The sequence below is a fragment of the Cervus canadensis genome, chromosome 5 (assembly GCF_019320065.1).
Source record: "Cervus canadensis isolate Bull #8, Minnesota chromosome 5, ASM1932006v1, whole genome shotgun sequence".
Classification (NCBI taxonomy): Eukaryota; Metazoa; Chordata; class Mammalia; order Artiodactyla; family Cervidae; genus Cervus; species Cervus canadensis.
Genome location: NC_057390.1, coordinates 89738092 through 89764398, shown reverse-complemented (window position 1 = coordinate 89764398; position 26307 = coordinate 89738092). Strand labels below are relative to the sequence as shown.

At 48.0% G+C, this 26307-nt stretch overlaps 1 protein-coding gene and 1 non-coding gene across 9 annotated transcripts in view; both read left to right on the top strand.

Moving 5' to 3' along the window:
- Nucleotides 1–26307, top strand: part of DENND1A (DENN domain containing 1A) — a 520849-nt gene that overhangs the window by 458514 nt on the left and 36028 nt on the right. For 7 of the 8 annotated variants that reach the window (XM_043469511.1, XM_043469514.1, XM_043469510.1 and 4 more), the window contains 2 exons: nucleotides 255–311; nucleotides 8727–8858. In XM_043469511.1, the coding sequence (XP_043325446.1) occupies nucleotides 255–311; nucleotides 8727–8858 (189 nt within the window). Of the gene's footprint in view, nucleotides 1–254; nucleotides 312–8726; nucleotides 8859–8943; nucleotides 9243–26307 lie in introns of those variants that run through there. The other variant, XM_043469516.1, reaches the window with a different exon arrangement.
- LOC122442738 lies at nucleotides 5158–5264 on the top strand. Its single transcript, XR_006269734.1, has one exon. It is a non-coding gene; the product is annotated as a U6 spliceosomal RNA (small nuclear RNA).

The following is a 26307-nucleotide window of genomic DNA, read 5'->3' as shown; positions in this document are numbered from 1 at the left end:
AGGGCTTCAGAGGTGGGGAAAAATCAGTGCCATCAAAATGCAGAAAATAAAATCTCTGTAGCCTCTTTAAGGGCTTTTTTTTAACCTTTCAACATTGTATTTGTTTTCATAGCCATTATGTTTTCAACTTGATGATCCCATTTTCCTTCCTTTTTCTAGTAATCAGAGAAGGTGATTCACGATGGACTGAAATCAAGCACAGTCCCTGCTGGAAACAGAAGGGGAATCTTAACTTAAATTAATTTTTCATGCAGGCAAAAGATCATGCAAAAATGGGAATAAAAGAGGTGAAAAACCGCTTGAAGCAAAAGGTACTTGAAGTTCTTATTCAAAATGTATAAGCACCGTGTATGAAATGCGTGGCCACAAAAAAGTATGATGTGATCAATAGAGGCTGTTTGATACAGTGTTGTTAGCACACTTCAAAATGCATTACCAGCTGTCCGCGAGTTTTCACACTGTTATAAATATTCACAGACAAAAAACTGTCTTCAAATAACATTAAGACTGGCTTAAACCCACAAAGGCAAGCGAGTTCAGAGTTACTACTATCAGTCTGTCCCCTGCTCACCCCACTGGGCCCGCACTTCCCCAGTGTCCATACAGATTGTCTCGGCCTCCCCACCCCAGCACTACCAGCTGCTGCAGCTGACCTCTGCCCTGGGGCTGGTTGTAACCAAAATCAAGAAGCACCTCCAAGGAAATGACTGCCATGGTTCCAGCCTGCACGTGGGTTTGAGGGGGACACTGCAGGCTCTGCGTGCAGTTCATGTGTGAGACCCAAGGGGCAGGGAAAGACTCTGATTGTCTTCTTGGACCATCCGTAAACTCATATAAAATCATACAGACTGCATCCTGGCTAAGAGTGCCCCTACCTGATTCTCTAGACTTGTGCAGGGAAGTTACTGTAACAGAGAGGGCATTTTTATATTATAATGAATATCAGCATCAGTATTAGCATTGCCACCCTTCATTAAGCACTTTCTAAGGATGGTCCAGGCCAGGAATTTTCACATTTAATCCATAGAGCAACTCTGGGGGGTATTATTCTCATATCCTGTGTAAGGAGACCCCCAGTTCAAAAGTGAAGTAATTTGCTCAAGGTCACACTGGTGGAGCCTGGCAGAGCCGGGATTCAATTCCAGATTCATCTACTTCAGTGTCTGTGCTCTTACCACTATAGTATTTCATACTGCCTTCTTGAAACAAGTGTTTTGTTTTCCAAAAGATGTTTGGGATCACTTACTTCGTTATCCCCAAAATGTGCCAGGTAATAAGGGTCTTTGTCTATCTCGGCAGTTTTTTAAAAAATTGAAAGCAGTTTTAATTTTAGGAAGTCGGAAAGGACCTCTCATTAACTTGAAATGGTCAAAGGAATTGATTCCTCTAATTGCAAAATAATTTGCTCTGACTAAGCATTCACATTCTTAGTTTCAGCTGGGAGTGAATTTTTAGCAGCTGAGATTCAAGTCCTGGAAATAAAAATCCTGCTAATGTAAATTCAGATAGACCTTAACTGTGGTCTTTTGCACCCCACCAGAGACTGGCAGGTGGAATCCTTTACTTGGATGTTATTTAAGTCCCTAAATACACCTTTTTATCTCCTATCCCAGTCACGCATAACTGAATTGGATTGCAGATGTAAAATAGAGGGGCAGGGAGGGCGGAGCTGTCACCAGGCTCTCATTCCTTGATAACCATATCAGGCTGGTATTAGAAGGTTACTTGGAGGAAGCAGAGAAAGGTCCCCTCCTCAGGCAGAGGACACATGTGCCTCCTTGGTCAGATCTGTTCTCTGCAGGCCATCGCCTCCTTCCTCGTATGCATAAGCATCAGGCCTTAAGAAAATCCTCTTTTTATGATGGGTAAAATTTCTGCAAATAACCAGTTAAACTGAGGGCTTTTGATGTTGTTCAAAGGTTCACTTAGACAATCTAGATCACTCTTCTCCACGCCATCTCCCTTTCCTCTCCTTGATGGTATCTGAGGCAGAATTTTCCCTCCCCTATTCCTCTTCCCCCTGCCAGTCTTTTCAAGAATAGCTTCAGGAGATAATGTTCTATAGAGAGTGTCAGTACATTTCAGGTGACACAAATGGTGAAGGCATTTCATAGAAATGTGGCTTGTCACCATCGGACTGTTGACAGATCTATTAGTGCACCCTTTTCAATTTTCACTTTTCCCCCCTTCGGTCTTACAGATTTCTGCAGACTTGATATTTTGCAGTTGTTCTTGGAAGAGCCATTTTGTAATTGAGACTCTAGCATTGTTCGGGACAGACGGGACCAGGTCTTCCACAGGGCTCTAGCTCCCTTTCCTGAGCTAATTTAGGATCTGGCTTTGTCTGACCTCTCTCACTGCAGTAAAAAATATTTCCTTGGCTTTTCCCCCCCACCCGCCACCTTCCCTTTACGTGGCAACATATCTGTATGGCTCCCCGGATGCATCCCACATAGACATCTCAAGTTTGGTCTCTGCTACAGAATCGAGGCTGTTCCCAACCAAGACCTAATTTTCAAATGTACTGGGTTGCCACCTGGCCTCCTCTAACTCTGCATAGCAATGGTGACCCTGCAGATATAATCAAGAACCCAACCTTGCCCTCTTCCCTCTTGCCTTGGGTTTGAATTGCAAATAGAAAATGTGGGGCCGACCTGTGGAGAGGTCAACATGGTATGTGGAGGTCCATCTCTAATATGACTGAGCAGGGCCCTTCTCCATCCCTCGTTCATTTGTGCTGCAGATTTTCAGCCTCTGAAAGAGGAGCTTTCAAAGTATCTGTGTGACCGTTGGCAAATAATTGTTAATAGAGACTGTAGTGTAGCTTTTATTCCATACCTGCTCCGCTTCAGCCCAACAACAAAAAAAGGATGGATAACACATTTCTCTGGATAAATGGAGCAAGGTGGTCAAATTCTTCTATAGCTTGGCCTTCTTTGAAGTTTAACTTGCTCAAAATTAGGAAGAAGAAATGGCAAGGAATGCTACCCAGCCATCACTTTCTAAAGGGAAAATCAGTGCTTTCGTCCAGAGCCCCTCCCCACCAGATCTGGCCTGTTGGAAGGATGCTGCGTGACTGGGCTGTGGCTGTCAACAAACCTCCTTCTATTGCAGTGCTGTACACTGCTGCACCAAATGCCCTCTTTTAAAAGCAGTAGCTATTCACACATTCCTTCTTTCCTATAAGGAACATTAAAATATTTATGTAAGGATGCCCCCCCCTTTCTTTTTCTTTTTTTGCCTATTGGAGAACCGCTAAAAAATTATATTTTTTTCTTCAGTATAAAATTAAAATGATTGAGTCAAATGGACCCGTTTCACAGCCTTTTTTTCTTTTTTTGGCCACACCATGAAGCTTGCGGGATCTTAGTTCCCCGACCAGGGATTGAACCCGGCCCAGGCCGCAGCTGTGAAAGGGCCAAATCCAAACCAGTGGGCTGCCAGGAATTCCCTCACAGCCCTTTTTAAATATTTGATCTTTTAAAGATAAATCAAGCTTGTTGATTCAGAGTCTGTGTGATTGAAAGGAGCAGATTCATAGCTGAGTCAGCGAAGATTTGAGTTTCTGGCGAAACATTTCCTAGTGTATTGAAAGGAGTGAGGCAGCACCTTTGGGGCTGGGAAACCCAGGTAGACTCTTGTAGGACAGACAATTTCACACCATATCACACAACTGTCAGCTCCCTGTCTCTGCTGCAGCCTCAAATCACAGAAATTCCAACGCTGGATGCTATTTTGCTATCAGTATTCATACTGTAGTTTGCATTTTCTGTAGCGTGAAGTAGACTGGAAAAGAAGGACACTGTACAAATCCAAACTTGGAGACCAGGAAGCTGGGTCAGAGACAGGAGGCCCCAGCCTCACACCCCCGAGAGCCTTCAAACCTCTCACTCTGTGATGTGGTGTTGGGGCCTCTGAAGCAGACAGATAAGCCAGGTTCAGTCCTGCCAGTTTTTCTCACTTATAAAGTAGGGGAAATAGAGATTTTTACTGAACTGTTGCAAGGACTAGAAGAAATAATGGTTTTAAACAGCAACACATAGTAGTCATTTGGCAAATGGGAGATTCCATCCTGTCTGTCTTCTGTCCCACATCTGGCGTGGCTGGTCTGCCCACACACCCGTGTGTATACCCGGGAAGCATGGCTGGGCTGGGAGCCACTCCCTTTTGGTCCTCCACACAGCCACCAGAGTAGTCCTCCAGGCACCCTGCTCCCCGCTTCCCCTGGGCCAGGAATGTTCTCCTGGAATCTCTGCCTCATGAAGTCATATAGCCTCAGCTCCCTCACCCCAGCTCCCACCCAACACCACGCCAATTCCCTTTCTTCTCCTGGGTTCCCATCTCGGGACTCCTCCTAGGGACTCGGTCCCTGACTTCTCCACCGACAAATGGAGATTAGATCCCAGGCATGATCTCTGATTCCAGCCTGGGGAAGGTGATAGAAATTGTATTCTTTTCTGACTCCTTTGTTGACCAAGGGATGGGAACTAACAATCTCCCAGCTCTGAACAGAGCCATGGGAGAAATCTGCCAACCTTCAGCAGCCTCTTACCTGCAGCTCCATCTAGTGTCTTCCTCCTGTGTGACTCTTCAGGAAGGAACAGATTTATCCTGCCTATTACCTTCTTGATTTTTTTTTTTTAAGGACATTTTGAGCATTTGCAAAAAAAAAAAAAAAATTGTGGAGAAAATTCAACAAATCAACAAGGAAAAAAGGAAATTTTATAACCTGTATTTTCACTCACAGTATCCTGACCATTTCTCAAAACACTAAATGTTTCTTGCACATGTTGTTGTTTTAAATGGCTATATACACTTTTATCTGATAGACATACATAACATTCATTAATCCCATTGCTAGATGCTTTAGTTAGTTCCAATGTTTTCTAGGCAAACATCCTCACAGGTAAACCTTGCAGGAATTCTTAATTATTTCATCTGGATAAATTTCTGGAAGTAGACTTAGTGGGCCAGAGGCTCTTTCCTCTTTTAGGGTTTTGATAGGATTTGCAGCTTATGTTCCCACCAGAAGAGTATGAGAGTTTTACCATACTCTTTGCTGATGGCATCTCAGTTAATTCTTAAAAGACAATTTATTTAATCACAGGTATCAAGCGTTGTGTTTTTGGATCCATGCAGTATGTAAGATCTCTGCTGGTGCTCGCTTCGGCAGCACATATACTGGAGTTGGAATGATGCAGAGAAGATTAACATGGCCTCTGCGCAAGGATGACACGCAAATTCGTGAAGCGTTCCATATTATTTAAAAAAAGAAAAAAAAGATCTCTGCTGGTACCTGCAAGAGAGGGTGTGAACTGGCCCTATTTCTTTCCTGACTGGGACTTCTCCCTCTCTGCTCTCTAGGAACCTGGGAGGAAGCAGTTTTCCTACCCCAGGTGAAAGAAATAGTGGAGAAGTTAACAGACTAGTGGGGCGAGCCCCAGGACTTTGTAAGAAATCTTGGGCACCTTTGGGTCTTCTAACTAAAGAACATACATATTGATGCACAAGCACATGTGTATACTGGACACATTTGGCTTCCAAATGTTCTATTCAACAACAATTTGTTGTGATAGGGGTTTCTGAGGACAAGGTCACATCTGATGAGTTTTTGAGCACCTCCTTGACTCAAAATACCTTCTCTTGTGCTGTTGTCATGGGTCCATATGGTATAAATCACACTGCCCTGGGCTCCTCGGCTTCTAGCTGTGTGGCCTTGGGTAACTTGCCCTCTCTGAGCCCTGTTTCCTCACCTATAAAAGAGCGATAATCCCATTTACCTTGTGGTTCTTGTGGAAACTAAGTGTGATAGTGAAGGTCAAGGGTCTGGAGAAGTGACTGCAAGTAGTAGGCACTCAGTACAGGGGAGCTCTTCCTTTTAGATGGTGCTTTTTCCATTTTGCAGGGAAAAAGTCTCGTGTTCAATTTGCACAGGACTTAGACATTTTTCAAAGCTTCCTCACATCTCATCTCATTTAACCCATTCTCTTAGCAGCTTTGAAGTTTGCCAAGCAGATGGTGGTCTCCCCATTGTAAAAATAAAGAAATAGGTACAGAGAGGTTGAGTGAATTGGAAAGATCAGATAGCTAGTTAATGTTAAAAACAAAACCTAGGACATTTTTACTTGAAATTTTAACTTAAAAATTTAAGCTAAGGCACTTTGCCCAAAACTACCACAGACATTTTTTAAAATAGTTATCATCTTATAGTTTTCATTACTCTCAGTATTTTCTTACCAGCTTACCTTACTACTTCATGTCTTTATTTTTCTCCCCAACCAGTCACATACAGTGCAGTACTTTTCCAGAACTAAAAGTGAATTGTTTTGTTTGGCTTTATTTAACCTCTTATGTATGTCCTCTCGGTAACCCTGCTGAATCCATAATGCCCCTTGTGCCCTCTCTTACTTTCTGGCACAGAAGGAGTCCCTCCCTGTCTTTGTTCCACTTGACCTGAGCACCTTTGGGCAGCCTCTTTCCAAGAGAGCTGTTTCTAATTGGCTGGCGGCAGCTTCTCTCATCGCTGAGCCTCAGCCCAGCTGAGACTCAGGGGCCACTTGGTGCAAGCCCTACCTAGCAAAACCAAGAGGTCACCATCTCCATGTGTTATCACCAAGCAGCACAGAGGCTCCGCTGGGTGTGTGGAGTTGAATATATAGAGAGGAGGGGTGGGGGAGCAATCCCTATTGTTTATTTATTTTTATTAAAGTATAGTTGATTTGGGGCTTCCATTGTAACTTGGTCAGTAAAGAATCTGCCTGCAATGCAGGAGACCTGGGTTTGATTCCTGGGTTGGGAAGATTTCCTGGAGAAGGAAATGGCAACCCGCTCCAGTATTCTTGCCTGGAGAATCCCATGGACAGAGGAGCCTGGCAGGCTTTAGTCCATGTGTTCACAAGAGTCAGACACGACTTAGTGACTAAACCATCATAGTTTATTTACTCCCTATAGTTTGTTGAGTGCCTCATTAGTAGGTACTCAGTTATTATTATTGAGTACCATACATAGGACACTCCTGAGGAAAAACGTTCTAGACATTTATGTTGCTTAATCATCTTTATTCCTCATAGCTACCATAGCTCCATTTTACAGGTGAGGAGACTGAGGCTCAAAGATGTTCCGTGTTTCTTCTTTAATGCATTATTACTTAGTAAGGGATCACTTTCCTCCACATGCCACCATTCTCTCTATTTAACTCAATAAGAACAATCAATTGTCAAGTCTTTTATGTGCAGAATTTAATGAGTACTAAGGGTATGTGTCTTGTTGACCAAAATGTGTATTTGTTTTTGCAATGAAAATAGTTCAGTTCAGTCGCTCAGTCGTCTCTTTGCAACTCCATGGACTGCAGCACACCAGGCTTCCCTGTCTATCACCAACTCCCAGAGCTTGCTCAAACTCATGTCTATCGAGTCAGTGATACCATCCAACCATCTCATCCTCTGTCTGTATTTATTATTTTATTCTAGCTGTGAGTTATTTTTACTTAGTTAAAAAAATGATTTATATGTTTTTTGCTTGTACATCTATTCTCTGCCTTGCTCAAATGAAGATTTAAGCAACTTTCTTGACTTGAATAAAGCCACATGATCCACACTGCACAAGTCCGCACCATCCACGTCCTGAAGGACCCACGGGTATAGTCAGCTGCCAGCGTTAGGGAAAGGAGAATCACTGCTTTTTGCACGTTGGGGTTTTTCTTTACCTTAAAATTTGACTTTATTTATCACAAGCACAAATTAAATGTGAACTTCTAAATTTAAAAAAAAGATGACACTGGCTCCCTAAATTTTCTCCAGGTCATAGAATCCTAACTCAGACTTAAGTGTCTTTCTTCATTCTCTGCCAAAAAGACTAGGACTAAGAAGGAGAGAGCAGGAACACACGGTTTTCACAAACAGTAACGTCATCAGTGTACAAATGCGGAGAAAATGTCCACACTCACAAATCATCAAAGTCATGCAAATTAAAACAACAACAAGGTCTAGCTTTTCACCTCTTAAATTAGCAATACATTTTTAAAATGGTATGGCTAACACGCACGGTGAAACTGATAATACATCCATTGCTGGTAGTTGGTGTAAATTGGAAAGCAATTTGGTAGAATGAATAAAAAGCCTTAAAAATGTTTATATCTTTTGATTGAGCAATTGCATTCCTAGGGATTTCTGTTAAAGAATAATCCAAAAGAAAGATTGGCAGTGTTTATCCCTGTGCTGTTTAGAAAGTTTAAAAAAAAAAAATTAGGAGCAATCTAAATGCCTAGTAGTAGTAAAAATGGTTTATTAAATTATTGAGTATCTGCTCAGTGAAATATTATGCATCCATTAAAAGGATCATTCAAATGACTATTGTACCATGGAAATGTTTATAATAGAAGAAACAATGTAAAATTATGCATGAGTTATGATTGCAAGTAATTTTCAAATGCCTGCGTGTGGACAGAGTGAATATATAAAAATTAAAATAACTATGTGAGGTAGCAGGAGGAAAGATCTTCCCCACTATTGTGAATTATTATGTTGTCTTTATAATGTAATGTGCATGATTTTGGTTTCCCTAAGTGAAAGGGCCAAGTTAGCCTTCCATTTCCTCCATCTCTAGCAGGAGGGTCCAAGAGGGGGTTCTCTGGCAGGCATCTTAGCAGTAGGATGGGAAAGAACCCCTGTGCTCATGGCAGGGCCATAACCCAGACACCAACCCCCGGACGGGACTTCTCCCTGCAGGACATCACTGAGAATGGCTGTGCCCCCACAACAGAAGAGCAGCTGCCAAAGACTGCGCCGTCCCCACTGGTAGAGGCCAAGGACCCCAAGTTCCGAGAAGACCGGCGGCCAATCACAGTCCACTTTGGACAGGTACGTACCTGGCCCCTTGACTGGCTTGGGCTTTCTGTTATGTTTTAATGGACGATATAACATATGTAACAGTTTTACATTTCAGCTCTCTCTGACAAAACAAAAAACTCCATGGAGTTCTGCACATTGTCAAAGGTTCACTTGGTAGAAGCATGTTTCCAAAAAGGTGAATTTTCAGAAATTTTGAGAAGACAGTGTGGCTCTGGTCATAAACCAGCTCAACTGTTAAGTGAAGTCATTAAATGCAGCTGCTGCCTCCCCATTCCAAGGCACTCGGTTTAAGGTGCCTCTGTTAGCTAAGCATCTCATTAGAACGCTTCAGCATCCCAGGCCCTTCTTTGCACCTTCAAATAAAAGACAACAAGTGAAGTCTTAAAAAATCAATTAGGAGTTCTTTATTAATATACTTCCTGAAAATCAATATTGGGGGTCGTGCTTCTCAGAGTAAACACCCGCACTGTAATTCTCGTGATCCTAGTCTGTAACCAACTTTTTTCAGCCTGAGCATTTAAAACATTGTTCAGTTGTTTTTTTTTTTTTCCTCTTAAGTAAAACAGAAACTGAAAATTTTCTTATCCATGTCCTATCAGTGGTTATATTTTTGGTTGAAAAACATTGTATACCCTCCTCTACTTCTCTTGAATTGACTCTCTTGATGAGCCAAAGTCATAATTTCTTGATTTGTGAGAAATGGCTCTGTTAGCAAGCTATGACTATAATAAGAATTTGCAGGGTTATTCATTCTTAAGTCACTTGATTCTTAACCGTTAATTAGATGAAGCATGATTAAAATAATCTTCATGATTTTATCTTTAATATGATGCTATGTTATCACCTAAAAGACCTAGAAGCATGCATTTAAAATGGTCCTGCTTTTAACAGACATTTGTCAAGTGCCTGCTATGTACCAGACTTTGAGCTATTTAGAAATGAAGGGAACTAATGAAACTGTTGCAATGGGTTATTATGGTGAGGGATGAGTTTGTTGAAACGTAAGAATCTTCTTCTGTAATCAATATTTTTAGATAACACATTCATACATCTTAAACTTGGAGATATCCATCCCCCTTTTCTGATTTTACACTTTAAAGGGATGTTATAAAAATTGAAATGTAGTATAGGAAAGAGGCATCCACAGGGCAGTGCTCACTTGATTAATGATTATCTTCAAATTGCATCGGTGTTTGCACCCCAAGGAGCTGCCTCTTCCCGGGGTTCAAGCCTTGTTGGAGGAATCTGCACCCTAGTTCCCTGACTGTGTTTGCTGAAACCGCAGCCCCCGGTCGGTCGGTTGTCACCAGCATGGCATTCCAGAGCCAGCTTCCTGCTTTCCTTTGTCCTCATTCCTGCACACACTAACCTTCCCATGAAAAGAGCCCCTCTCTGGAGTTTGGAGCCCATTACAGAGAAAGAGGGGGCGGGGGAGAGGGATTTCATGGTGTTAAACATTCCATTTTCGAAACACAAAAAAGGAGGCCCTATTTGAAATGGAGAAAGACCTTCTTTCCATTTCAGCGAGAAGTAGAGATGCTTTAATGTCATTCCCAGCTAAATGCAGAATAAGAGTGTGTGCACGCACGAGTGGGGGATAAACAATTAAAAAAGCCACCCCAAACTCTGTTGAAATAAGAGCTGTCTGTGCCTTCACAGGTCTGTAAACTGGAGAGGATGAAAGTGGCTTTTTTTCCCCGTTTGTCACTTCCCTCACGTGGCTGCCAGCATTATGCAAGTGTACAGGAAGGCAGGGTTTTTTTTTTTTTAATGCATGCATGCGGATTAAGGTCAAGCCCCAAGTATCAGCCATGCAGCGGGCTCTCCCTTCCAGCTGCAGCCACAGAGCCTACCCACAGCCGCGAGATGCCTTAATTGAGACGTGCTGTCAAAGTGACAAACACATTTGCATACCGTCTACACTCTATTTATTTTCTCTGGAAAGGTCTACAGTCTGCTGTTGGTTGAACATTCTTAATCAGTTTGCTGTAAGTGAACTGCCAGCCAGCTCACTTGTGCCGCAGCTTCTTCATTAGGTGACAGATTAGCAGCAGGGGGGATGGGCCAGGGAAACCCAAGACCCCTTTCTTTTAACTCTTTCCAGCTTTGCCCTGGTGCTAGCTTGGCCTTCAGTCCTTCCCTGGGTGCCTGCTTTGATGAACCATTGACCAGAACAGGCAGTGTTTCTAGAGCACCTTCTATCGGCACATGTGTTTCAGGGGCTATGCATTCTCAAAGAAGCCTTTTGAGTTCCATTTCAGAGTTTTTTGCCACACTCTCCTCTGTATTCTATCTGTACTATTTTTTCTTTTTACTTCATATTTTTCTTTAAACAGACTCCAACCTGACATTTATACTAATCTGACATTTTACTCTCTTTTTAAGTAGTGATGTTGATAAGCCCATAGATTATCAATACTGGCCCAGTATTTTCATAAGGTCTATCTAAAACTACTCATATAGCCCCAATAGTACATATTCTCCTTTTGGAAAACTTGTGTCATTTCTGCCATACCCCTCTGAGGAGGAGATCATTAACTGTATTTCGAGCCAGAGTCAGAGCTCAGAGACCTTCCCAGGACCATATTGCCAGCACAGGACAGTTCACCTCCAGAGCCCACTTCAGTTCCCTCACCAAGCAGAGACATCAGCTTCTGTTTGAAAGGTCCAGTAAAGCTACTGTGTTCTGGAAAAATAATTTAAGCTAGCCAGACAGTGCATGCTAACCTCAGAAAGACCCTTGCCTTGAGTCTGTGTTCCTGTGGATTTCATTCTTTAAGAAACAATTAGCTTTCCACTGGAGGCAGAGACTAGTGAGGTCTTGATTACATTCATCCCTCCACCTTGCAAAGTTAGTGCCCATGGAGCCAGCCAGGGGACTCCATGGAGACCTGTGGCTGGTTGCAGCAGGGTGGGGGGATGTTGTGGGGGGTGGGGGTGGCCTTTGCAGAGCCCTCGGGGAGAAAAGGTGCTCTCTTGCCTCCGCTTCACTGGAGCTTCCTCTTTCAAGGCTATGACCATTTCTCCCTTTGATTCTGCATCTGTTCATCCATGTGTAAAATAAATAAATAGATAAGTCCTTGTGGGGCATACTAAGGGTGACAGACCAGCAAATGGACAGCCCAACCCAGAGTGATGAGAACAGTGAGAGAGGTGAGCTCAGGGCTCTCTGAGGGCCCCCACAGGGGCATCCTCTTCACCTGTAGGTCCATTGTCTGTAGACCTAAGCTGGGCCCTGTAACTAAAAGACAACAAACTGAACTCTCTAGCCTTTAATCTCTTTTCTAAAGCAGACATAATGTAAGACCACTCACAGTTCATCATGAGCCATGTCGATGGTTCCAAACAAGGGCAAGTAAATGGATTTTTAGTTAGCCTTCTGCATCCTTATCTAATTTTTTTAAAGAGTTCAAAAGTCTCTGACTTGAGAATACCTTTTCCTACCTTGGAAAATGTTTAGGTCTAAGGAGGCTGTAAATAACATTTTTTCTCTCAAGTTCAGAATCAAATGAGAAAGAAGGCCCAGGAGACAGTCAAATGAGATAAGGATGCCAGTTTTTTGTTTTTTGTTTTTTTACCAATAGGCTAAAAGGAAAATATGGCTTTAGACCTGAAGCCAAATGGGCTTGCTCAAACCTCAGCTCTGACTTGAAAAGACTGAGCTATGCCCCACAGGAAATGTGGGCAATTTCAGGCAGTGCCCAGGGTGCCTGTGCATCGGCAGCTATGTGTGTGTGGTAGGGTGGGGAGTGAGGGTGGCACCAGGAGCACAGACCATGCTTAGTCCCATCTCCCGACTCAAAGGGAGACACTTTCCTCTCCTGGCAGCTGAGAGCCAGAGGGCCCAGAGAGAACCTGAGGAGTCCCCGTGCTTTTGTCTCCTGTGTGGAGAAGTGGGCCTTCTCTCCTCTCTGTGGCTGGGGAAGGAGTGAGGAAGCCCCACCCTCCCCAGCAGGGTCTGGGCCTCAGCCAGACATCTTGCCTCAACCCTTCCCCCTCTGAGGGATCAGCAGAGGGAGCACCCCTGGAAACTGCTGTGCTCCCTGTGTTTAATTAGGTAGACAGGCTTCTTGGTGCTTTCACTTCTGTACTCATCTAATTTTTTTTTTTTTTAACTTGGAAGACATTTATATCTATTTTTACTTTCCCACATCACCAATCATGGGTTTGGGTGGTTTGTGTCTCTATCAGGAAAATATGGCACTATCGAGTGACTACTGTATCCAGTGGAGAACTCAATCTTTGGTCACTTCATTCAGGGCTCCTGGATTTGGTCCCATCAGCCCCTCTTTGAAAAGACCTATGTACTAATTTAGTTGAATCTTTTGTTTTCTTTGGCTGCACTGGATCTTAGTTGTAGCACATGGAATCTTCCTTGCAGCATGTGAGAGCTAGTTCCCTGACAAGGCATCAAACCTTGGTCCCCTGCATTGGGAACGCAAAGTCTTAGCCACTGGACCACCAGGGAAGTTCCTTAATTGAATCTTTGACATCAAGTGGTAAGGAAGATGGTCTCATGAATATCATAGAGTTGGGGAAACAGTCCCAGAAGACGTTTGCTTGATTTAGGAGCTAATTCTTACTCCACCACCAGCAGCAGCCCTCTTCTCTCAACTGAGTGCAGCTTTCCCTCCCTGGCTTTGGGGACTGGGCTGACAGTGGCACCCAGGGACACTGGATTCTAGTCCTGGACACGTGCTGCTGTGTGCCATGGTCCTCGGCCAGGGACTGGGCCTTCTCAGGAGGTGGCAGGACAGGGCAGACCCACTCTAGGACCTGCTTCATTGTGTTACCCCTAGTTGATCCTACAAACAAAATAATTGCCTGCTTTCCAATCTGATAGAATCCAAAAAAGTGTGCACTGAAATGTGTCTGTTCTCCCAGTTGAGCAAAGCTTTCTAAACCTCTTTAACATAAAGTTTGAAAAGCCAGTTAAACCAAAGCTCAAACTAAGCACTACCATGGCTTCTGGAGGCCTGGGATGGAGTGGTTTGGATACACCCTTACGATCTGCTCCTGGAATGCGGTTGCCTGTTTGTCTGTGCATGCGGAGAGTTCTGACTTTACAAGCGTGAGCCAGGTTGTTTAGTGCCAATCTTACCCTGGGCTGGAGTAGCTGCCCTGCCAGCGAATACCTTCCTGGCACCCTCAACTCTGAGGAACCCCTCCACCCCATTGGGCTTAGAAGTCATACACAATTCCCTTCAACTCCCCCATTGCCTCCCACACACTTCCAACCAAGGTTCCCGTCCTCCAGACACCTTACCCCCCAGGCTGCCGTCTGAGGGGTACACTCCCACCTACACGTGCCCCTCCTCCTCCACCTCCCACTGCAGTGAGGTCCATCCAGGAACCCTGGTCTGCTCCCCACCACCCCCCGAGCCTCTCCCTTCTGCCCCCTGACACTGCCTGGTCCCTCTCCTGTCCACACCTCTGTCACAGCAGTGGGTCAGGCTGTGTTGCTGCTCACTTGGACTGAGCCACAGCCTCCTAACTGACCTCCAGACTCAGCCAGGCTGCGTCCCCACACAGCCTCACTTGACCCACACACCAGTGGCCGTGCCACCTCCCTGCCCCTCGCCTCCCCCATCACGCTTGACATAGATGTCAAGCCCATGATGATATCTGCCCTCAGAGCTGGTCCCTTTTGTAAATCCCCCTGACTGATTTGGTTGCTCCTGTCTTTGTGCTACCCCAGAACTTGGCACATGCAGTGCATCTCACACAGCTTTGTAATCATATCTTTAATGCCTGCCTGTCTCCCCTGATGAGAATGTGAGCCTGGAACGTCCACCACAGGGCTTGGCACTGACCTGGCCTTCAGTAAATATCTTAGGGTTTTATTATTTATGTGGATTTTTAAATTGACTAATATTTGATTGATTATTGTTTAAGTACTTTCTGTGTATCCAGGTTATTTGGTTTTATTTCAGTTGATATGCTTATAATTCCATTCATTTGAAAAAAGGAAAATGAATATTCCATTAGTGGTCAAAAGCAAATTCCATATCATTTTCCATAAATAAGGGTTTTGTTTCCAAGTAGAAACAGATTTGTATTAAAGGAATTTAGATCCTGTCTAATTCCATTTTGTGTTTTTATGAGCTCCTAAGGGCTAGTCCTAAATGCCCCAGATAAAGAAAGGAGATGAGGGGGCTCTGGGACACCCCCAGGCTCCCAGAATGGGGGGACCTGGAGAGGAGGAGAGCTGGGGAGAGAGCAGGCAAGGGAAGGGAAGGTCCAGTGCCCCTTGAATTCTTCCCAGAAAGCAAAGATTTCATCTGTAAAAGAGACTAAGCTGTATAACCAAATGCAAAATGTGAACTTGGATTTGTTTTTTTAAGCATCAAAGATATTCTTTGAAAAGTTGGGAGATCTGAAGATGGACTGGGATGTTAGGTGATATGATAGAGCTATTGTTGATGTCATGGTTTTTAGGGGCTTATCTTTATGCCTCAGGGGTGCACACTTCGGTATTTAGGGGACATCTAAAACTTGCTTTCAGAATGGTATGGTCAAAGAATTACACACACATGTATATGTAACAGCCATTCACAGAGAGAGAGAGAGAAAATAAATACAGCACCCCTCCATGCCCCCAGGAGTTTAGCTGCTGAAAGGCAAAAACTGATCAGCTGATGAAAGCAGTGTGGTTGAAGGTAAAGCATAGATTTTAGCATCAGGCAGCTCTGGGCTTAAATTTTCAGTTCTGGCGCTAACAAGCTGGTAACCTGCCCTCAGTAACTTAACCTCAGTGAGATCAGTTTTCTCAGCTTTAAGGTGGGGATAATAATGTTCACATCACAGGTCCTTATAGGGATTAAGCGAGGCACTGTCTGCCTGGTTCTGTGCTGCACACCGGTCCTCAGTAAACATCAGTGTCTTCCTCCAGTGGAGCAGAAGCAGAACCAGATGTCAGTCACCCACGAACAGGGCCTCCCAGTCAGCCTGTCTTCCCAGCACCCGTCACCCGGCATCTCTCAGAACATACACCCCTTAGTGGCAGCCACCCCGGCTCACGCACACATGTAACTGGCCCACGTGCCTACGCTCTTGTGGAAAGTCAGCACTAAACTGAGGAGGGCTGGCATCGTGAGGCAGAGGGAGAGGCGCTGGGGGCACAGCCAGGAGATGGTGCCTAAATCTGACTCAGACACATGAGCAGAAGGGGCCAGAGTGCAGGCTGGGGCACCAGGCGTGAGTGAGAAGCGAGTGTCGTGGTCTGCTGTCCCGAGTGCCTTCTTGGCCTGACTTACCTGCCGTGCCTGCACAGACCATGAGGCAGACCCCTCTGCAGGCTGCCCCTTCAATCCCTGTTGTTTCCAAATCATATTTCCCCCTTTTCCATCTCTCCTTTTTCCACTCTTTCAGCCATAATTTTGTATGAAAAAGCAGGCACGTCTGGGTGGTCTCTGGCTCCGTTCCCTCCAGCTCCCGCGTCCGGCTGCAGGGTGACTGGAAGGCAGCTGTGCCCGCAGTGCCGGCGGGCGGCCGCAGAGCTCTTCTGACTCACTCTCTGCCATCGCCCAGAGCGGTGGTGGTCCCTGGTGGGTTTGTCGGGTCTGTCTGGAGAGGGCGACTAGTGGGACACATGTGGCCTCACTTTCCCAAAAAGTCCAGGTAGCCCAGAGACAGCTTTCTGATGCAAAATTAACAAGGCCAGGCTTTGCTCTTGTGAGCAGCCATATTCGACTTCAAGAAGAAAAACTTGCCAATCAAAAAAGGGAGGTCAGATTCTGGAAATTCATAAGGATTGAGTTGAAAATCCAAGCAATTTCTTATTAAACATACGAAGTTTGCCTTCTCAAATAGTATTCCTCTTGCCACAAGGAATTCAAGGGCTCCTGGCATGCCGTGGAAGGGCTGAGCAATATCAGCAGCCAAATGAAAATCCAGGTTCAAAATTTCAATTTGCATTCTAAGCTCCACCACCTGACCTCAGTTCAGCACAAGCTAAGGGGACTGCCGAGGGCTGGAGGGTACTGTCCACCCGCCTCCTGCTAGGTTCTGGGCAGTTTGAGCAGTTTCATGGCAGTTTGAGCTCCTCTTATGGTTGAAGAGCAGTGAGGGAGTAGAGGGGGGCTGTGACACTGAATTGCTCACCACGTGCCAGGCACCTCACTGAGACCTGGAGAAGTGGGTCTATGTCCCAATTCCAGGTACCATGCTGGACAGTTCCCACAGGTTAGCCCACTTAGTCCTTTCAGCCACGGCTGGGTCTCAGGTATTGTTTCCTCTGCAAGGCCCAGAGGTTAGGGAATTAGCCAAGGTTTACAACTCAGAAGCAGCAGTCAAGATTCAAAGCCATTTGTCTATTAATAGACCTCAGGTTCAAACCCCAGCTCTGTGCTAAGAACCCGGAAGTTTCCTGCTGGGTTTGTTGTGATGGAGTCTATGCAGCAGCCTAGGCAGGTAACCCAGGCAGGATCCCAGGATGTTGAACCACAGGTAGTCCTTGTTCCTAGTTTCCTTCTCCAGGCCTTCTTTAATGTTTCTGGGCCTCAGCTGGTACCAACACAAGAAAGCCAGTATCCTGCACCTGGCGTACACTGCACACCAAACCCGTCGCTAGACACCAAAGGCACACTGGGTGCTTTCTTGGGATTCGAATGCAAGGTAGAAGCTGGACATGTGTAGGGGTCAGTCCTGTGGGTGACAGGAGCCAGACCAGTCCCCGAGACCGGGGAATCTATATCAGTTAGGTTACTTCGGTTTGCAAGGGACATAAACCCCAAAAGAGAAATTGTTTCCTCATACCAGGTTCAAGTATGGCTTGATCCAGATATTAAATCTCATCAATCAGACCCATATTTGGCTGCATTTGGCTTGGCCTCCTCTGCTGGTGCCGTTCTCAGGGGACTTTCCCTTCCTGGTGGCAGGTGGCTGCAGCAACTCCCGGCCATAACCTGCCGGGAGCGAGACAGTGGGAGAGAGTCACTTCCAAGTGACTGCTGCAGGAAGGGTGGGGTCACATGCCTGTCTCAGAACCCGTCATTGTGGCCAAGCGTTCCCTGGGTGCCAGGGGTAGGGCTCTTCCTGAAACACACACTCAGAAGTGAAGGAATGGTGGTTCCTGAAAAGGAAATCAGGGGCCTGTTATCAAAAGGGCAAACAGATTAAACTGGTAAGTGTGCACAGAGGCCAAACAGGACCCATCGTCCCAGGCCCTTGTCCTCTTGTCTGATGGCAGAGAAAAGTTCATACACAGAGCAGTGGGCAGTCTTGAAATCAAGAGCATACATGGTGGAGAGTCAGGGTCAGCCAGGCACCAGATAGAGAGGGGACAAGTGAGTGCATGGCAGGGAGGTAGGAACCAGGGCTCGCAGGTTACAGAGATGGACGCAGTCGCCTGTGACAGCGTCCAGGGAGTGGGGTGTGCCAGGTCAGCAGCTACCCAGGGCCCAGGAGCAGAGAAAGCCAGGGTCACTTGTTCAGCAGATGATCATGGATGCCCATTCTGTTCCACACCTGTGAAAACGGTGATAATCACACGGCCATATCCTGCCTTCAGGGGGCCCACAATGTCACAGTGAGTGGTTTCGTGACATCCTATGGACAGAATCCATCTGGTGTGTGAGCGTGTCCTGGGCCATCTCAGAATTCCTTTTTGTTTGTTTTAAAGCCAACCAGTTTGGTTTGGGGGGGGGTGGTGATTCCCCGCCAACATGCTCAGGAGGCACCCATCACCTCATCACTGCTGACTTGCTGGAGATTCCTGCAGAGTAGACGCAATGTTTAACGAATGCCCTTGCTCTCCACCAGCGTCAAGGACTGGGCATTGTCCTAGTTTATGTGGAGCAGCCTTCTTCAGGCCATGTCTCAGATATTTGGTGAAGGTTCTGAACCTGAGAGACTAAACATAGCTGCCACTGTAGCCTGTTGTAGGATGGGGTAGCAACTGACTTCAGTTAAGCCCTGGAGCCCCCTACACCTTGCCCACGCACTCCCCATGGCTTTCCCTGGCCGGTTGCAGTAGAGAACTCTTGCCTTCTAAACCATTCCTTTGGCTCAAGGCAGAGCCTCCAGAAAGGTCTGACTGAAACACACCAAGGAATGGTAATCAGGCAACCTGGCAGGAAACTGGTGGTTGGATGAAGTTCGAGTCCAGCAAGGCAGGCGATCTGAACTGGGCTTCCCACCAACGGAGCTGTCTGTTGTCCTCCTTCCCTTGGACAGAGCTCTTCCCCAGCTCTGGCCTGTCCCCTCTGACTCTCCATCTACGGGGACCCCAGCTACCCCTGTGGTTTCCAGCATCTGCTTTGCTCTGGCAGCTCCAGTGTCTGCTTTCCATCCCCTCCCATCTCACGAGCTCCATTCACTGCACTGTCTTAGGCTGTCCTTGGCCTTCCCCAGAGCTGCCCCACCTTGGTTCCACTTGGGCATCAGCCCCACTGTGCCCACGCATCCCTCACATGCCGGGGGTTGCCCGTCACTCTCATCTGTTGATCTGGGAGGCACAAGGGGCATCAGAAACATCAGCAAGTAGTGAGATAGGCAAGCCTTTGAGCCCTCTGGAATGGGGGTCCCTCTCCAGGAGTCCCTCCCCAGACACGGATGTGCTGGATGATCAGGAGGACTTACCCAGTTCCCCGGACCCCTCCCCAAACCCCGCCCACAGCCGGGCCTGCTGGGCTGGAGGCACCTGTGTCCATGACGTCAGGCCAGTTCCTTCTCACCCACGAGACTCTGCCAAGTGTCCCCACCGGGGCAGGGTCCCTTCCTCTCCTGAAGTGCCCAACACAATTCCATATTCACTCCTTCACCAGCTCTTTGGGGGTGTCTACTCCAGTCCAGGCCCCGATCTGGTGCTGGGGGACCCAGAGACAAATCAGCTCCTACTGTCTCCAGTGCAGCTATGTCCTTCCTCTTCTGTCCAGCTAACAAAATGCCATCAACCTCTCAGGGCCCATTCAAGCACTTTTCGCCCCACAAAGCTCCCTGACTCCTCCCAGCAGAGCCAGCCCCTCCCAGCTCTGGGTCAGCACTTTCCCTGTGCCAGCCACACTGTCCCCAGACACGGATAGTGGCCACCTCCTCCCCGTGACCTTAGCGCCCTCCCAGGGCCTGTGCAGATGAGTTGCCCAGGGAGTCTAGGGAGTGACTGAGTGGTGAACAATGGCTACACGGAAGGCCCTGGGTCGTGGGGAGGGGGGAGGCAGCTCTGTGCACTCCCCATGCCCTTGAACCACCAGTCAGTTGAGCAGAGCAGGAGAGACCAAAAGAGGGGAGGGCTAGCTGTTGTTCTGCAGGCCTGTGTTCACTTGAGGACCCCTGCGTGTGGTGCAGAGCGAATGCAACAGGCCTCCTGCGTCCCCCAAGTCTGTCTGTGTTGAGCCGTGTGACAGCGGGGCCTCTTTGCCAGAGGACTGACCGGAGCCCAAAAGCAGCATTTCTTTTAAGGTCTGTGCTGGAGCAGCTCCCTGCCAGGGAGAGACTCAGCCCAGCGGGACAGGAGCAGGAAATCTGATTCAGCGAGACCAGAGGAGGCATTTTCTCAGATTGGAATTCTCTGTGCCAAACGTGGAGAGTTTATCCCAGCAGGGAAGGGGAAATAAAACATAATATATTGAAAATAAATTCTATCCCACAAGCACGATCCTCCAGGAGAGTCAGCTCAGTGTCGCTGGCGGTCCCCGCCCCACGGCCACGGAAGCGCTGTGCCGGGAGCTGCCTGTCGCCTTGTCCGCCATCAGTCCCTGAGCCCTTTTGGGGATGAAGTGAATGATTAGCCTGGCCTTGCTGGGGGAGGTGGGGGGTGGCAGGATGAGGAGGGGGAGGGGTCAGATGGGTCAAATTGGTTTTCATGCTCGTGCAGACCTACTCATGGAAGCCAGGCCCCTCAACAGGTATCACCTCCCTGAGTCTTCTCAACATCCTGTGACATCCTGCAGTTGTTATTATCCCCAGAAAGCTGATGCTTAGAGAAGTCGAGCAACTCGCCCAGGACTACACTGTACGTGGCAGAGCAAGCTTTCCAAACCAGGTCTCCCTGATGCTGGAGCCCAGGCCCTCCCCTCACTGTACCTCTCTCATCGAGCCTTCTGCCTCAGTTCTGTCTGGTTCCTGGGGTATCTAGTTGTGGCTGCCAATGGTTTGGACATGCTCAGAATCCAGCAGTGTGGCTTAGGGTGGCTAAGGAGGTCAAGGTCACTGTTCTGTTTCTCCCCAGAATAAACCTAACAGAGCCCCGAATTTCTTCACACAGGGGTAAGAACACCAGCGGTGCTGCCCTTCTGAGTGCCTGCTGGGTGCCAGGCAGTGTGATCAGTGGGTGTTTGCGTTTTCTCACATCATCTTCCCCAGACTGATGCAGGAAGGACCATGACTGCCCCACTTCTCACTGGGGTCCGGGGCCTTACCCTAATCCCCTGGTTGGTAGGATGGATTCAGATTCAGGACCCCGCCTTCTTCCACGACACCGCTCAGCTCGCTGGACCTGGGACAGCTTGGTGGTGACAGCAGCAAAGGCAGCTTGCCAGCCTCCTGCCCCCTCGACCTGCGATGGCACTGACCGTGTCCCTAATTCAGGTCATTGTTTTTGCCAGCTTAGTTTTATTGTCAGTCTGCTTAATTCCATGTCTTCTAGAATATCAACTCATTTATACTGTAAAGAATTTTAAAATGTAATAAAAGTACTAGAAGAGGATATGTAAAAGGGACTTCTCCCAAAGTATCACTGATTATATCTCACTTAACATGCAAAGTGTTGGGGGATTAACATTACCTTGAAGCAGTGTAAACTGTATTTTTGAGACCTTACTGCCCATCAGCCATATGGTTCCATGATTACAGCCACCTGGTTGTCCTCCTTGGGATGTCCTGGTCCCTCACCCCTTCTAGGTGGATCCCTGTTTTCACTTTCTGGAGAGGTTGATAGCAAACATTTCCAGAGGGGTAGGAGGTTGAACCTTGGCAAGATGGTGCCTCAGGAGGCCAGGTAGGTAAAGCAGTCAGCAGAAGGCAGGAGATGGTGGTGCTGCAGGACAGAGGGGCACCTACACCCCTGAGCTGTCTACCAAACACCTTTCCATTGCCCAAGCCATGATGACCAGCTAAGAATTCTTCCCCCACTACCCTCCTATCTTTGTGTTAAAAAACCTGATGCCAGGCAGAACTCTGAGTTGCTTTTTTATGCCTTCAGTGCTGTCTTTTACTTATCCAATGTATTATGAGGCATGTTGGATTCCAAGCCCTGTCCAAGTCCCCAGGGTCACAAAGGCATGAGATGTGTGTACTGCCTTCTTGGCACTCTTTGTCTGGGAGACATGGTGAACAAGCCATATGCAAAGAGAAATGCTAGTGGATATAGATGTTCTGACTGGAGAGAAGTCCTGAGAATGTCTGGGGGAGACCAGGGGTGCCTTCTCAGTGACTTTTCTGCTGAATCTTGAAAGATAAGTTGTACATCAGATGGAGCTAGAAGGTAAAGAGAATGACATAGCAAAGGGGAGGAGAGTTCCAACTCTTCAGAGAAGCAGAGGGCTAGTGTGGGGAAGGGAGAGGCCAGGAGGCAGCTGGGGAGGGCCAGAAGCCAAACTGTAGAGGTAGTTGGGGACCAAGCCTTGGGGCAGCTTGAATGGTATCTCTTGGGTCTCAGGAGCCAGTGCGGGCTTATATTCGAGGGAATGGCCCCTTGAGGATTCACTCTGAGCCACTGCAGGAAGGGGAGGAAGCAGGTGAGACAACTAATGGCACAGCCAGCATTCTGACAAGAGCTCATGGATGTGAAGATGAGGGAACGATGAGAAAGAGGTCCAGGAGACCAGACGGACAGATACCACAGTCCACTGGATGCCCTCCCTGGGAGCTGTTGGTCTTCACCTTGGAATAGCACAAGGCTGGCTGCTGGCTGCATTTCTCTCCTCCAGCCAGTGTGCTCTAAGGGGACGTTTGAGGTGCAGCCTGCAATGAAAGGTGCGTCTATTAGGATGAACGGGATCACTGGAAAGGCTCTGTGAAGGGACAGAGTGGCCAGCTGGGCAGAGACAAGGTACCTCCACCCTCACTGTCCTGCTTTTGCTGTGGGACTGGCTGCCATCCCCTTCCTTTCCCCCCTCACTCTGGGGCCTGTAACAAGGGTACCCATGGCTTACTCTTATCCCATGCCCCATCCCATAGTGAGGAAGGTTAGAGCTCCTTCTCGCTGGGTTGCCAGCTCTTCAGCATCCCGGGGCATTTCTGCCAAGGATGATGTACAATATTATGCTAAAGCAGCTTTATGGGCAGCCTCTTAAAATGCAAGCCTCTGCCCATGATGGATGGAGAACATCCAGTTGTTTAGCCAACCACTTACAGTTTGTTGCAAACCCGTAAGAACCACACAGGGGTGTCTTGTTAGGCTTGTTACGCCAAGGACCCCATAAATAAATAGCAGAGTGTGTCTTGGTGCATCAGGGCTGGAGTATGGAAATAGAGGCACCGCATAAATAATACATACTTACAAAATAAATACATCAGTACGTTAGCGTGAACAGCCATAACCAAACCACCCTGCGTAACAACCACGAGAAGCTCCGGGGCCTGCCATGTGATTGGCTGCCGTCCATCAGTGTGCATCAGCGTTCAAAATGACCGCCGAAGGGAGGAGGTCCTCCTGCATGCTGACCTCGAGGTCTTGAAGTCGAGGCAGGGGGCGAGACTGCAGGTGGGCACCCTGACGCGCAGCTCTGCCGCCAAGGTGTGCAGCCTACCACGGCCGTGTGTTCCTGCAGCTGGCTTAGGGTCTGCCGCGAGCAGAAGGCTGCTGAGCACCGAGGTGCGGGACGTGAGGGACTGTACCTCCAGGAAGACAGTCGGCCTGGTAGGGGGATCGGGTTTTCTTATTATGCACATTCACTCAGACTTAGGACTTGGTGGGTCGACTTTTCAAGTGACTCTCACCAGAGCCCTGAAACTTTCAGGTTGGGCTGCGTTTTCAGAAGGTCGGTTTCCCACCTCCTGCTGCCCCAGTCTCGAGTCGTGAACCCCACTGGGCATCCGGCTCCAGCATCCGGAGCTCCAAAGAGGCAGCTGACAGAATGGCCATGGGAGTGGGTGCCCCTCCCCTTGGTTGTAATGGCACAAGGCTGGATTTCAGTATTTTAAATGAAAAATATATGCAGTTAGCTGTGCGCTGACAATGTCCTTGAGGATTTGACAGTGAGATTTTCCAGCAGTTGGTCTTCGTTAGGATCCTGGCGGTGTTTAATAAGGCAGTCGAACTGCTGGCACCTTGGGCTCCTGTTTGTTCTCCGAGGGCTCTGGGGCTGCTGCGGTAAGCACATCGACCAGAGCTGATCATTACAAGGGCGTACGCCACCATGAATAAAAATGTCACACGTTTTCCCATCTCACAGCGGTACAAAATGTCAGTCCTGTCAAACACACGTTGCAGGGAGCTGTGTGCAGTCCGTACAAATTGGAGAGCTGCATATCCCCCCAGCCTTCTGATATTCTTCATTTGAAGCTGAAGAAAAACAGTTGTTAACCTATTAGCTAGGATTTTAAACTCTGCTGAGGCGGTGGAGGGCTAGACTTTGACACAGATAGAAATGTATTCCAGGGTCCAGGAATTTTAAAACCAGGATCTCCATCCATTTGTTCCAAGGGAAGAGAGAGGAAAAAAAAAAAAAAAAAACAAACATCTCTTGTCTGGCAAACCTGACTGTCTTTAACAGACATGGGGGAAATTTGGGGGTATTTCACATCTAAGCTTCCCACCTGTGCATTCTCCTCAGAAAGTCTTGCTCTTTGGGGTGGCCTTAGGCTCAACCCGTTAGGCTGGGATGCCTGTAGGCTGGGAGTTTTCGCTGATCAGAAGCCGGCCATTGCTGATCAGAAACATCGCCAACTCAGTGGCCAGCACCACTCGGCGACAGGATGACAGCCAGTGGGTCCGCATTGCTCAAGTGCCGCATGACAGTCTTGCTGACAATTTGAGGCTGGTCCTACAGTCTTGGGCAAGCATCTACTTTGCACTGACCACACACAGGCCTTGCACCTGGAGCCCAGAATCCTGACGTGACCAAGATAACCTTGGCACTTGTGAGGAGCCCCTTGTCTTTAGCAGAGGGACAGAAGAAAGAAGCCCGGCTGTATCCAGTCAGAAAGAGAGGGACAGCGTCTGGGAAGGGGGCAGAGGCTTGAGGGAAGAGCTGAGCCCACCAGGTCGGCAGGTGTGGGGAGGGCACACAGAGCAAGCACGTGCCTTGGGAAGGGCTATGGCACAGAAGCGCAGGGCAGGTCTTTGTGGGGCTGGACAGGGAGGCTGCCTTTGGTATGATGGGACACAGAGCTGGTGGGCCAGGGACTGGGTCTTGAGTGGCCTGTCAAGGACTGCCTACGGGATGTGACCAGTGCCCCCAGCTGTGGGTGGGCTGGGACAGGGGCTGCCGATGGCAAGGTGAGCCATGTGGAAGCTGTCATAATCACCGGACTCCCTTTCTGGAGAATCACAGGATTCTGTGCAATCCTGTCTGTACAACTGCAGAATCAGGAGAAAGTGTTTATTTTAATTTTATAGCAGTGTACTGCTTGGGGTGGACATCATTCCTGAGATGATAAATTAGCCTTGGTTTTGCTGAGTGGGCCCCGGCCCTTAACGTACTGAGTAAACCCTCCCCAAGGCAGGATGCAGGCCTGGCTGCAAAGACGAACATTTCTGTGTGGTCAGAACAGACCTAGCAAGGCAAAAAGCTCAAAGGATATGGGGGGGCGGGGGGAGGGAAGAACTACCCCAGGAGGGGGAGCACCCTCATTCTCAAGGGGTAAATTTCAGCATCTTCCTTCTGCCATTTGTGTATCAGGTCTGATGGAAGGAGTTTGGGCTTCTCTAGGGTCAGACTTAACCTGAGTCTGGAGCCCGGCTCTGCCACCTGTTAGCGGTGGGGCCTGGGCAAGTCACTGAGCAGTGCAGCCTCAGTTTCTTCATCTGCCAAATGGGGAGTTTTACCTTCTCTGTAGGATTGTTGAGATCACTAGAGACCTTCCAGGTAGAACTTCTAGAACAGAACCTGGAACACAGCAAGTGCCTCAAAACAGCCTCCCCACTGCTATCAGAGGGGGACTCTCCTTCCCAACATCTGGAAGCCCCCCCTCGCTTTGCCCCCTCCTGGGAATGTCTCCCAGGCACCCTTGATGGCATCCCAGATGGCTGCCCCGCTGTGGGTAGCAGTGGAGCCCCCGCCCCTTGCTCCTGTCTGGGCAGAGAATGGCACGCGTCAGCAAGTCTCCTGGCCCCTGCCCAGCCACGGCCGCATCTGCTGCCCGACCTCGGGCCACCAGGGGATGCCACCGATTGAGGCCGAGCAGCTGCACCTGGCTAAAAACAAAAGGCCCCCCCCTCCCCCTGCCCCACTGCTGGCCCTCCCCCTCCCCTGCCTCTGTCCCCCAAGCGGCCGGGGTCACCGGCCCCCTCGCTGCCTTCCCTCCCAGCTGCCTCGCCGCTTTTGTTCAGCATGTGAAGTTCCCCATCAGCCGA